The sequence below is a fragment of the Perognathus longimembris genome, chromosome 14 (assembly GCF_023159225.1).
Source record: "Perognathus longimembris pacificus isolate PPM17 chromosome 14, ASM2315922v1, whole genome shotgun sequence".
NCBI lineage: Eukaryota > Metazoa > Chordata > Mammalia > Rodentia > Heteromyidae > Perognathus > Perognathus longimembris.
Genome location: NC_063174.1, coordinates 43589660 through 43602796, shown reverse-complemented (window position 1 = coordinate 43602796; position 13137 = coordinate 43589660). Strand labels below are relative to the sequence as shown.

Below are 13137 nucleotides of genomic sequence, written 5' to 3'. Positions count from 1 at the left end.
CTCTCCTGAGCTCGGCTCCTTTCGGCGGGGCTCGGCTCGCCGCCGCAGCGTTCGCTCGGCCTTCGGCTGTTTCCGGAGGTGTTCGAGGCCGGCGGCGGCGAGGCTCTGGACGCGGGCTGCAGATGTCGGACCGGCCGGCGGCTGAGGGGCTGGGCTTTTGGAGCCCCGCAGTGCGTCGTGGGTCGGCGGGAGACGTCGGGGACCGGCAGCTAGTGAAGAAGAGCCAGACGGTCGCCTCAGGTAGGCCGGGCCCCGGGCGCTGGCGGCGGGGGGGAGGTGGGCGGCCGCCCGGCCTCAGGGCCCCGCGCTGCGAGCTCCGCCGCCGCTTTTCGCCTGGGTCCCTGCGGTGGAGCCGACCTACCTCGGCCGCCGCTTTGCGAGCCGGGCTCTGGCCCCGGCCCGGACCCCGCCGCTGCCGCCTCGCGGGCCCCGGGTGCCCCCGCGGTCCTCGCTTCCCCCATTCCGAGGCGTCTCGGTTCCTGTCCCGCTTCCTTTTCTGAGTTCCGCCGCAGTGGTGGGGAACAGGGTCGCTCCTCCCCCCGATCCCCGCCGCCTCTTCAGCTCCCGCCGGGGTTCACATCCCACCCTCCCCGCCCACCCCAGTCCTCCCCCAGGCCTCGCGACCCCCGGTTTCGGGCTCTCTATCGACCCTCGCCCCCGGCCCCGGCTTTTCTTCCGGCCTCGGCCCCCCGCCCCGGCTGTTGTCTCTCCGCCAGGGCTCAAGGCGGGAGGGCGGAGGGGCGGAGGAGGACGGGGGTCTTCGGAATATGCATTAACAGCCTAAGCAAAGGCAGGAACTAGATGTCGGCAGCCCCCTTGTTCTTCAAGACAGTGTCGCCATTTCCACCCACACGAGTTTGTTTCCGCGTGAATTACTTGAGTGTCCCAAGATGAAAGGGACTGCCACCCCACCGTTTCTTCCGGAGCATCACCAGGGATGCACGGCAAGGATGCCCTTCAGGATACCAAAGGGCAGAGGGCAGCGGGACCGGGTTCACTAAGTACTTAGCAAATGATTTCCAGGTGTGAAATTAGGACAGTAGTAAAGGACAGTGGTTGGGGGTCCTACTGAGGTGCTAGAGTGTCTAGATCCTCCACTGTAGACGACTGTGAAACCCCACTGGGCAAGTTACTTCATCCACGTGTCCGAATCTACTATTAGATGTAGGTACTAATAACACCTGCCTGGTAGGGGTAGTGGGACTGTGTGGGCCCTGTATCTAAGCATACAGAACCACTCTACGGTCTGTTTTCCCTCAACTAAATTCCCACTGCTGCTAGAGAAGGTGTTCCTTGGACATATCCCTTCCTGTGTGGTGGCTTTTCTACTTGTATCCCAAATATTTCGTCGTGTTTACTTATTCAGGGGCTCTCTCTCTCTCTCTCTCTCTCTCTCTCTCTCTCTCTCTCTCTCTCACACACACACACACACACACACACAGAGACACACACCCCTACCAGAGAATCTTTCCCATGACTTTGTTATTTTAAACATCTGTTTTTGCCTTTTAAAAATTTTGGACTTTTTGTGCTTATTGTAAATCGAAAATTAATGGCATATGTTTGATTGTGGCATTAGAAATTTTAAGCATGAGTCAGGATGTAGCTCAGTGATAGAGTACTTACCTAGCATGAATGAGACCTTGGGTTTGATCCCCAGCATCATAAGTAACAACAAAATGAGAGAAAAGGGAAAAAAAAGCACAAAAGAAATCCTAAGCTAGGCATAATTTCTAAAAGATTAAGGAAATAAGTACCTGCCCTTGTGGGTATTACTGTTTATAAATTAAGTATATTCTAACCTCTCCTTTAGGTCCTCATGTGTTTATGACAAACACCAAAGCATTTTATATAAAATATAAATTATGAACATGATAAATATCAAATCTATTATCTTTAAATATATTTTTGGAGCACTCCTAAGGCCTTTCTATTTAAAATGCTTCTTAGACTGGAATATGGCGCAATGTAGCATGCATGAGGACCTGGGTTCAAGTCCTAGCATTATACACATGCAAAACAAAAGGAGGATGAGAGCTGATTTCTGTTTATGAAGGAATTTGTTATTGTAGTCCATGTAAGCTCTTCTTCCTGAAATGATAAGTTTACATGTATTGACTACTCTGTGTCAAAATATAGAAAAAAATTACTTGTATTATCTGATTCAATCCTGCCAACAATCATTTCTTTCCATTATTATTATTTTTTTACTATAAGGGTGATGTACAGAGGGGTTACAGTTACATAAATCAGATAAAGTGTACATTGTTTTTGGACAATGTCACCCCTTTTCTTGCTCTCTTTCCCATTTTACAAAAGAACGAAGTACAACTGAGAAAAGGTAACTTGACCAAGTTAGCTCTGGAGTTTTACTGTCTATATGAAATTGTCACCTTATTATGATGAAACAACCGTTCTTCTTATTGTCTGTGCACTCCAGGACAAGTTATAGTCTTTATTCTCAAGGTGTTTTCACTTTGATGAGGTGAGAATTCCACAGCTAAACAAAAACAAGCAAAATGTTTTGCAGTTGAGTGTTTTTTTTCTTTTTTTGAAAAAAAATTACAGTTCTGGGCTGGGAATATGGCTAGTGGTAGAGTGCTTGCCTCGTATATATGAAGCCCCGGGTTCGATTCCTCAGCACCACATTTACAGAAAAAGTCAGAAGTGGCGCTGTGGCTCAAGTGGTAGATTGCTAGCCTTGAGCAAAAAGAAGCCAGGGACAGTGCTCAGGCCCTAAGTCCAAGCCCCAGGACTGGCAAACAACAACAACAACAAAAAAAAACACACCCCCAAACAAACAAAAAACTATAGTTTTTTATGTACTTATGCCCTAAGAAGTCTCTTGAAGGTGGAAAGGGAATCTATCCAGTTTTTCTCCTATAATCCTTGATGTTATATCTCCAAGATTCTGTAAATATTGGCTGAATTAGATGATCAGAAAGAATCTTAATACAAAATTTTGAGTGTGGAACCAGTGAATGTGGGAAATTAGGGCCGAGATAACCAAGGATTAAATAACCTTGGATTACAACTAGATAACCTTGGATTAGAACTGTGGATCTTAACCAGAAGCACATCTGGCAATGTCTGGAAGCAGTTTTGGTGGTCATAGCCAGGGGCAGCTCTTATTGACATCTAGTAAGTGTAGGCCAGGAATGTTGCTTAGCATTTTGTAGTTATTTAGACCATCCCTACAATGAAAGTCTGGTTCCTAATATTAGGTGGAAGTTAAGCTGGATTTCTAAGGCAGTGTGCATATACTGCCAGAGTTTTATAGACTTGGGAGTAAGTATTAAAAACTTAAAATTAGGGTTTGGATCTTTCTGTCACTTTTCATCAGAAAACATTTCAGTAAATAAGCAGTAGAGAAACTAAGAGGGTTTGAAGTTGAACAATGTTTCTATTGCCCTCATAAAGCAACAGTTAAATAAAAGGTTGGATACTCACTTGTTATTGAATTCAGAGTTTGGGAATTTCAATGCCTTCAAAGCAGGGATTTGTCAGTATCCAAAAGAACCATACTGGTTTTTTTGTTTGTTGTTTTTTGTTGGTTGTGGGGCTTGAACTCAAGGTTAGTGCTCTGCCACTTTGAGCCACAGTGCCACTTCCGGTTTTCTGGTAGTTATTTGGAGATTATAGAGTCTGACAGACTTTCCTGCCCAGGCTGGCTTTGAACTTCCATGCTCAGATCTCAGCCTCCTGAATAGCTAGGAATACAGGCGTGAGCTATCAGCTTCTAGCCCATAACTGGTTTTAACAGAGGACCTTCATGTATGTTAACTAAAATTTGATGGAGAAAAAGGCTCCCTTATAAATTAAGCTCCTCAGTGGTCATGATGTCCTTACTGTTTTATGAGCTGTAAATTTTTAATTTGTTTTGTGATATTAAACTGTGAACTCAGGACCTATGCTTGCTAAGCATCCACTCTAATACATAAGCCACTCTGCCAGCCCCTTTTTGCTTTGATTATTTTCAGAATAGGGTCTCACTTTAATGTCTGATCTGGTTTGGACTATGGTGTTTATGCTTCCCTTTGTCACTGGATGACAGTTGCAGGCCACCATGCCCAGCCATTGATTGAGATGAGGTCTGTGAATTTTCTTTCTTTATTTTTTTTTTTACCGGTCCTGGGGTTGATTTCAGGGCCTGAGTGCTCTCCCCAAGCCTCTTTGTGCTCAAGGCTAGTGCTCTACAACTTGAGCTTCACTTCCAGCTTTTTCTGAGTGGTTAACTGGAGATAAAAGTCTCATGGACTTTTCTGTAAGGGCTGGCTTTGAACCACAGTTCTCAGATCTCAGCCTCCTGAGTAGTTAAGATTACAGGCATGAGCTACCAGTGCCCAGCTTGGGGTCTGTGAATTTTTATGCCCAGGTATGCGCGTGTTTGCACATGTACACATGTACATGCTCACCTGTGTGCCTTTGTGCCTTTACTAGGGCTTGAACTCAAAGATCGAGTGCTGTCCCTTAGCTTGTTTGCTTAAGTCTGGTGTTCTACCACTGAAGCTGCCCTGAAGATGCCCAGTTCCATTCTGGCTTTGAACCAAAATCCTTCAGTTTCTGCTTCTCTATCTCCTAAGTAACTAGGATATTACAGGATTGAGCTACCATGCTCAGCTGTAATTTTTTTTAAAAATAGCCTCTTATTTGGGGCACCTGGGTTCTTTAGTTCCCCAGAGAAGAAAGGAAGTCATCTTTCATATCATGAAATTCTCTGAGGCATACCTATATTGCATCACTTAAGTGCAGGTAATTTTTTTTTAAGTCTTTCAAGCTTTGGGGAAAATGAAGGGCAAAGTCTGTTATGACCTAAGGTTAGGAAGAACTTAGCTTGGTGTACACACTTCCAGTAGCTACCATTTAGATGTTTAGGACTGGAAATAGGGCAGGTAAACTTGTTTATTTTTCTTTTTTTGTTTTTGGTTGTGGAGCCTGAACTCAGGGTCTGGGCACTGTTTGGTGATACTAGGGTTTGAACTCCCGAGCTTCACACTTGGTGGATAGATACCGTATTGCCAGAGCCACCCTCCAGCCCCATTTTTTGGTGTTCTGTTCCAATTTTATTTCAGAACATTAAAATTTTATCTGACTGTGGCCATTATTTTAATAGTATTTTGTACAGTTTGTTTACACAATACTAAGATAGTTGGTTAGTCATGTCTTAATTCAGTTCATACAGTACAAGGTATATAATCTGAATGATGGCTGAAGAGCATGTCTACTCTTAAGGGCTGAGAAGTTGGGTCATATGGTCACTTGTTTCCGCTTAAGCTCCTTGATCTGTAACTGTGTTGCATGCTTTGGTTCCTCTGCACTAGAATAAAAAGGCTAGGCTAATTATGGCTTTGAAGCCTGCTTAGTGAAGAGGAAGTCCTATGAGACCTGTGCTAAAGAAACCCTGACCTGATACCCAGCTGCTTGGAAGAAAACCCTGCTTTGTGCTTCTTGTAAAGAAAATGTAAAATACATACTGAGCTCAAATCAGTGGCATGATCAGAATGTCTGAAACTATACTGGTAATATGAAAAGAAAAATCATATTTAAAATAATAGTCAAATATAGGGCTAGGATGTAGCTCTGTAGCAAAGAGCTTGCCTTACAAGTGCAACATCCTGGGTTCTATCTCCAATACCAAAAAAGAAAAATACAATTTTAGGGGAAAGGAAGGGTGAAATTGTCCAAAAAGATATGTATTCATTATCTGACTTATGAAACCTTAGCCCCTCTGTACATCACCTTTATAACAACTTTAAACATATTTTTAAAAATAGTTAAACCCAGACAAAAAGTTGTCCAGTATAAATAAGTTATTTTGTTTTTTGCCAGTCCTGGGGCTTGAACTCAGGACCTGGGCACTGTCCCTGAGCTTCATTGCTCAAAGCTAGCACTCTACCACTTGAGCCACAGCACCAGTTCTGGCTATTTCTGTTTATGTGGTACTGAGGAATCGAACCCAGGGCTCATACATGCTAGGCAAGCACTCTACCGCTAAGCCACATTCCTAGCCCATAAATAAGTTATTTTAAGTGTTAATTTTTCTGCCTCTGCATTAGAGGTCCTCCATTATTATTTTTTTTTTTTTGGCCAGTCCTGGGCCTTGGACTCAGGGCCTGAGAACTGTCCCTGGCTTCTTCCCGCTCAAGGCTAGCACTCTGCCACTTGAGCCACAGCGCCGCTTCTGGCCGTTTTCTGTATATGTGGTGCTGGGGAATCGAACCTAGGGCCTCGTGTATATGAGGCAGGCACTCTTGCCACTAGGCTATATCCCCAGCCCTTCCATTATTTTTTGAACAGTTGATTAAATTATACCTTTAAATTCTTTTTTTTTTTTAAATTTTTTTTCTGGTCCTGGGCTTGAACTCAGGGGCTAGGTACTGTCTCTGGGCTTTTTTGCTTAAGGGTAGCAATCTACCACTTGAGCCACAGTATCACTTCCAGCTTTTTGGTGGTTAATTGGAGATGGACTTTCCTGCTCAGGATGGCTATGGACTGAGATTCTCAGAAATCAGCCTCTTGAGTAGGATTACAGGAGTGAGCCATCTGTACCTGGCACAATTGAATATCTTAAAAGAAAGAAAAGAAACTAGATCATTGCCTCTCGCACATATACAGATAAAATCATCAACTCTAGGTGGATTGTAGAACAAAATGTGAAAGGCAGTTACAAGCATCTCTTGTTTTATAGGCAATTGTGTTTTCTATAAATTGAAGGTTTGTGATAATCCTGTGTTGAATAATTGTATCAGCACTATTTTTCTAGTGGCATATGTTCACTTCATGTTTTTATGTCACATTTTTGCTAATCCTCACAGTATTACAAACTTTTTCATTGTTTTATCTGTTGATGATCTTTGTATATTAACATGGAACTTGTTTGGGGGCACCATAAATTGCCTTCATATAATCTAACAGCCTTATCAATGATTGTGTGGGTTCAGAGTATTCTGCAACCCAGCTGTTCTCTCTCATCTTTCTCCCTCTCCTCACATCTTCCTTTTCCCTGAGGCACAATATTAAGCCAACCAGTGGCTTGTAAGTGTTTAAAGGAACACTTACAAGGAAAGGAAAGGAAGAATGTATCTTCCTTTAGGTCAAAAGCTAGAAACAAGCTCAGACAGAAGGCATTTCAAAAACAGGTTGAAAGCTGGGTTTCTGTGCTTGTTACTCAAGTTATAGATAAAAAAAAAAAAGTTCTTGAAGGAAATTAAATGTGCTACTCCAGTGAACAGATGAATGACAAGAAAGCCAGTGTTGTTGCTGATAGGAAGAAAGTTTTAATGGTTTTGACAGATTAACTTAGCTACAGCATTCCCTTCAGCCAGTGCCAAACCCAGAGCAAGGTCCCAGCTCTCCAGTTCTGTGATGATTGAGACAGGTAAGGTAGCTGCAGAAGAAGTTTGAAGTTAGCAGAAATTGATTCTTGACATTTGGGGAATAGAAGTTGTCTATATGTCATAAAAAGCATGAAATGAAGTAGCAAATATGGGTATAGAGGCTGCAGCCAATTATATAGAGGAAGATCATGGAAGAAGGTGACTAACATCTCCAGTGTTGATGAAATAGCCTCCTGTTGGCAGCACTTTCATAGGTAGAGAGAAGTCAATGCCTGGCTTCATGGGTCAGGCTGACTTAGGGACTAATATAGCTGTTGATTCAAGTTGAAAGTTTGCTTGCCACTCTGCAAATTCTGGGATCTTTCAAAATGATAATCAACTCTGCCTGTGTTGTATAAATAGAATAAGGCCTGGATGACAGCACATCTCAATACAACATGGTTCACTGAATGAATATGTTAAGTCCTCTATTGAGGGCTGCTCAGAGGCAATGTCTGGTTATCCAAGAGCTCTGAGGGAGAACTACAGTGAGATTCATTCATTTTCATGTCCTCTAGCAGTATCTAAATGTCCTTAAGAATGTTTGTGAGTTCATTGAAAAGGTCAAAATATCAGCATTAACAGGCATTTGGAAGAAGTTGATTCCAACCCTCATAAGTGACACTGAGGAGTTTGAGACTTCAGCGGGGCAAGTGCCTGCCGATTTGGTGGAAATAACAAGAGAACTAGAATTGAAAGTAGAGCCTGAAGATGTGAGTGAATTGCAACACTGTGATAAAACTTCAGTATATGAAGAGGTGCTTCTCGCTTACAGGCACAGAGTAGTTTCTTGAGCTTAGACTACTCTAGATGGGGATTCTGTGACTGTTGAGATGACAGTGAAGGATTTAGAGTAGTGCATGAATATTAGTAAGTAAAGCAGCTAGCAGGGTTTGTGAAATTTAACTCTTATTTTGAAAGAAGTTTTACTATGATTAAAATGCTACTGATGGAAGAGGCAGTCAGTACAGATGCAGTAAACTTCTGTCTTAAGACAGAACTTACCACAGCCACCCAACCCTCGGCAGCCAGCTTGATCAGCTAGCAGTCATTGACATTGAGTAAAACCTCCCAGCAGCAAAAAAGTTATGAATCTCCAGGTGCTGGTGACTCACGCTTCTCATCCTAGCTACTCAGAAAGCATAGATCTGGTTTGAAGCCAGCCCAGGCAGGAAATTCCAGGAGATTCTCATCTCCATTTAACCACCAAAAAGCCAAATGGTAGTGCACTAGCCTTGAGTGACAGTGCCCAGTCCCCTGAGTACAAGCCCCAATACAGGCACACACACACACACACAAAAGGTTATGAATGCTTGAAGGCCTAGATGATCATTAACATTCTATCAATAGACATTTTATAATTAAGGTATACCTATTTTTAAGACATCATGTATTGTGTACTTAATGGTCAGCTAACTTTTTCCATTATTAAATACTTTAGGAATTTTTCTTCTTCTTCTTTTTTTTTTTTTTGGCCAGTCCTGGGCCTTGGACTCAGGGCCTGAGCACTGTCCCTGGCCTCTTAAGACTTGCTCAAGGCTAGCACTCTGCCACTTGAGCCACAGCGCCCCCTCTGGCCGTTTTCCATATATGTGGTGCTGGGGAATCGAACTGAGAGCTTCTTGTGTAGGAGGCAAGCACTCTTGCCACTAGGTCATACTCCCAGCCCGGAATTTTTCATCTCTTAATGGAGGCAGAAAATCTTCATAGTTAGGGATATGGATATGCAGTGAAACTATTTGGATTGCAATCTCATGTTCTCATTGACCTACTAATCTTCATGAGAGAGATTAAACCTCAGAACCTCAGTTTTCTCATTTATCATGTGGATTAAACATGCAATCTTTTTCATCTAGATTTCAACACATTGTTTTTATGCTAGAGCAAGAGTGTTTAGTTCTCCAAGCCAAGAAACAATTGGACAAAGGCGAGTTCTGTTATACATGGATTCCCTTACACTAACAGTGAATCTTTGAGCTGAAAGTGGACATAAGTATAACTTTTACATATACTGGAAAACCACGTGGTTTGTGTGACGCACATTATTGTGATATTTACTTTATTGCAGTGGTCTGATAATGAGCCTGCATTGTCTCCAGGATGGTATGACTACAGTGACCTTGTAGACGATAATTAGAATGTTTTATGGATTGCTATATAGTGAAAGATTTCTTAAACGGGACACATAAAGACAAATGAAGGAACTCTGATTAATAAGTTTTTTTTTTTGTTTTTTGTTTTGCCAGTCCTGGGCCTTGGACTCAGGGCCTGAGCACTGTCCCTGGCTTCTTTTTACTCAAGGCTAGCACTCTGCCACTTGAGCCACAGCACCACTTCTGGCCATTTTCTATATATGTGGTGCTGGGGAATTGAACCCTGGGCCTCATGTATACGAGCCAAGCACTCTTGCCACTAGGCCATATTCCCAGCCCTGATTAATAAGTTTTGATAGTGTTAAGGAACTGTGGTTCTTCAAAGAACACTATTAAAAAGGTGAAAAAGTAAACCCTGGGGTAGATGCAGGTAATTACAAAATTATATTATAATTGGCAGTCTTTGTATCCAGAACTTCTATAAATAGTAAAGACAATCCAGTAGTGATAAGGGCAAGAGACTTGGATAGGTACTTAACAAAAGAAGATTTTAGAAAGGTCAAGAAATATAAGTGAAATACAAGCTAAATGAACATGACCGTTTCATCAGAGTGGCCAAATAGATATATTAATATGGCCAAGTGCTAGTGGCTCATGCCTAAGCTGAGAGCTGAAGGTAGATTTTTTTCCCCTATTTATTGTCAAAGTGATGTACAGAGAGGTTACAGTTTCATATGTTAGACCTTGGGTACATTTCTTGTACTATTTGTCACCTCCTCCCTCATTCCTCCCTCCCCCTCCCCCTTTCCCTCTTCCTCTTCCCCCATGAGTTGTTCAGTTGGTTTACACCAAATGGTTTTGCAAGTATTGCTTTTGGAGTCGTTTGTCTTTTTATCCTTTGTCTCTCGATTTTGATATTCCCTTTCACTTCCCTAGTTCTAATACCAGTATATACAGTTTCCAATGTCTGAAGGTAGCTGTTCTAAGCCAGTCCAGGCAGGAAAGTCCATGAGACTCTTAATTCTAATTAAGCACCAAAAAGCTGAAAGTGGAGCTGTGGCTCAAGTAGTAGAGCATTATCTACCAAACATTAACATTTATATTTCTATTGCTTAACCATTCTATCATATGTTTATATTCACTGCGCTCACTATACAGATGTGAAAAAATATTCATAGGAGCATAATTCATAATAGTCCAAACCCCAAAATAACCAGCTGTCAACAACAGATAAATTTTGGTGTTTTTTTGGAATGGTGTACAACAATGAAAATGTTTGAGCCTATGACAACATTGATGAATCTTTCAGACTTAAAATAGTGTTGTGAAATAAACCAGACCACAGAGAAAACTGTTCTGTGTTACCGCATGTTTCTACTGAGCCCAGCAAACAGGCAGAATGATGCAATACTGTTTAGAAGTGCATAGTTAGGTGTTCAAACTAAAAATAAAAGCAAGAGAATGATTCACAGAGGGTAGTGGTTACCATAAGGAGAAAAGGATGGGAAATGATTGTGAAGTCCTGCCTGTGGTTGCCTTGGCAGGGCCAGATCACATAGTTTTCTAGGGTCTTCGGCTTACTCGCCAGGCTTTTTAGACTTGCAAGGCTAAGCATCAGGAACAGTTTGATCAGGGCTCTGACTATTGCTACAATTCAGTGTGTTTTTTTTGTTGTTGTTTTTGTTTTTTTGGTCAGTCCTAGAGCTTGGACTCAGGGCCTGCGCACTGTCCCTGGCTTCTTTTTGCTCAAGGCTAGCATTCTGCCACTTGAGCCACAGCGCCACTTCTGGCCATTTTCTATATATGTGGTGCTGAGGAATCTAACCCAAGGCTTCATGTATACGAGGCAAGCACTCTTGCCACTAGGCCATATTCCCAGCCCCTAGAATTCAGTCTTTCCTTTGTGCTACTCGGTTTGCAATTCCAGGTGGGTACACATATATTAAAAAAATTTGTTCGTACGAAGGAGTTGCCATTCAACAATGAATAAAGTACATGTTGATCAATATCATCCATTTCAACATTGTCACCCATTCCTCCCAATCCACCCCTTCCCTCACTTTTCTTAATTTTGTAGGATATGCATAGGGTATTTTGTTGTTTGCCCCATTCCTGGGGCTTGGACTCAGGGCCTGAGCACTGTCCCTGGCTTCTTTTGAGAGAGAGAGAGAGAGAGAGAGAGAGAGAGAGAGAGAGAGAGAGAGAGGAATGAATTTGTTTTACTGCATACTCTTCTCTTCTTCATTTGTCTACCCCCCCTCCTTGACCCCATCCTTCGTTTTAAGTACCAGGGATATTTTAGGTCAGTGTCTGTTCCCTGGATTTCTTGTACTGGACAAGACCTTCCATTTTGACATTCACAGTGAGCTATTTATAATGTCAGTCACCTGCAGGGAGGAAAAGGTTAGGTATTTGAAAGTCAAAAGATTGAAAGATAACCTCTACATCTGTGGCCCTCAAAGACCAATTTTTCTGTACTGTCTTTGAGGACCTGAAGTGAATGTATACGCCAATTATCCTCAAAGGGGAAAATAGTAGTCTACAAACTGCATACCATTAAGTTGATACAGATTCTCTGCAAAGTTCTAGAATATGTTACAGATGATCCTGGTTACTTAGTAAAGAAAATAAGGTTGCTAAGAACTAACATGGGAGTGTCAACAGAAAATTTGACTTTTTTTTTTAACTTGTGTCATCTCTAGTCTGTCTCAACCATTGTTAAGATCATTTGTCTCATATAATGTGCTCTCCTTTGGTTATTTTTGCATGGGCTATTCATGGGCTTCTGCAAAGGCCTTCTTTACCTGATCTGGTAAAGTCCACCTTCTCCTATGGCTGCCACAGAGTTGTACCAAAACATGCATATTTGGCCATGTTGTTCATCCCTGTGGATACAAAAGCCTTCACATAGCCTTCCCTGCTAGATTGAGTTCACAAGACTAGAACTGTGTTTGCATAGTGCTTTGTTACCACTCTGTAGCTGGGCAAGACACTAGTTAAAATTCAATAAGCCCTGAATAAAATTAATGGAATCTGTGTCTCTTAGTTCCCCTATCTCATTCTTGCTGTGGTTTGTAGCCACACAAAACTACCATGGTGTTACTTTGTGTCTTGCTTCTTCTGCTCATCCAATCTCTCTTGCCTGCAATGTCTTTTCTGCTTGGCTTGGCCAAGTCCAACTTCTTCATTAAGACAGCACAATTGTCATCTCTTTCAGAAATCTCCTTTGAGACCTTTCTTTCTTCCCTCTTAGTTAAATCTCTATGTTTATGTGCTATCTAGTAGATAGCACAGTTTTCAAGTTTATCTTTTGTACTAGAGTGAGGTTCTATTTTTTGTTTGTTTGTTTGGTTGGTTTTGGTGGGTCACGAGGCTTGAACTCAGGGCCTAGGCACTGTCTCTGAGCTTTTGTGATCAAGGCTATTGTTCTACCACTTTGAGCCACAGCTCCTCGTGTTTTTTTAGATGGTTGATTAGAGATAAGAGTCTCATGGACTTTTTCTGCCCAGGCTAGCTTTGAACGATGAGCCTCAGATCTCAGCCTCCTGAATAGCTAGGATTATAGGCATGAGCCACCAGTGCCAAGCTTAAACTGAGTTCTTTAAAAACACAAGTTGTGTCTAGTTTGACTCTGTTTTCTCAGTATACAACACTGTAAATGAGCTCTC

General features: G+C 42.3%; 1 protein-coding gene across 3 annotated transcripts in view; it reads left to right on the top strand.

Moving 5' to 3' along the window:
* Positions 1-66: 66 nt before the first annotated feature.
* The window catches only part of Tmed8 (transmembrane p24 trafficking protein family member 8), a 30343-nt gene continuing 17272 nt past the window's right edge, over positions 67-13137 (top strand). The window contains exon 1 of one of the 3 annotated variants that reach the window (XM_048362571.1): positions 67-240. In XM_048362571.1, coding sequence (XP_048218528.1) covers positions 123-240 — 118 coding nt within the window. In that variant the 5' untranslated portion in view covers positions 67-122. The remainder of the gene's footprint in view (positions 241-13137) is intronic. The other 2 variants (XM_048362570.1, XM_048362572.1) reach the window with 2 other exon arrangements.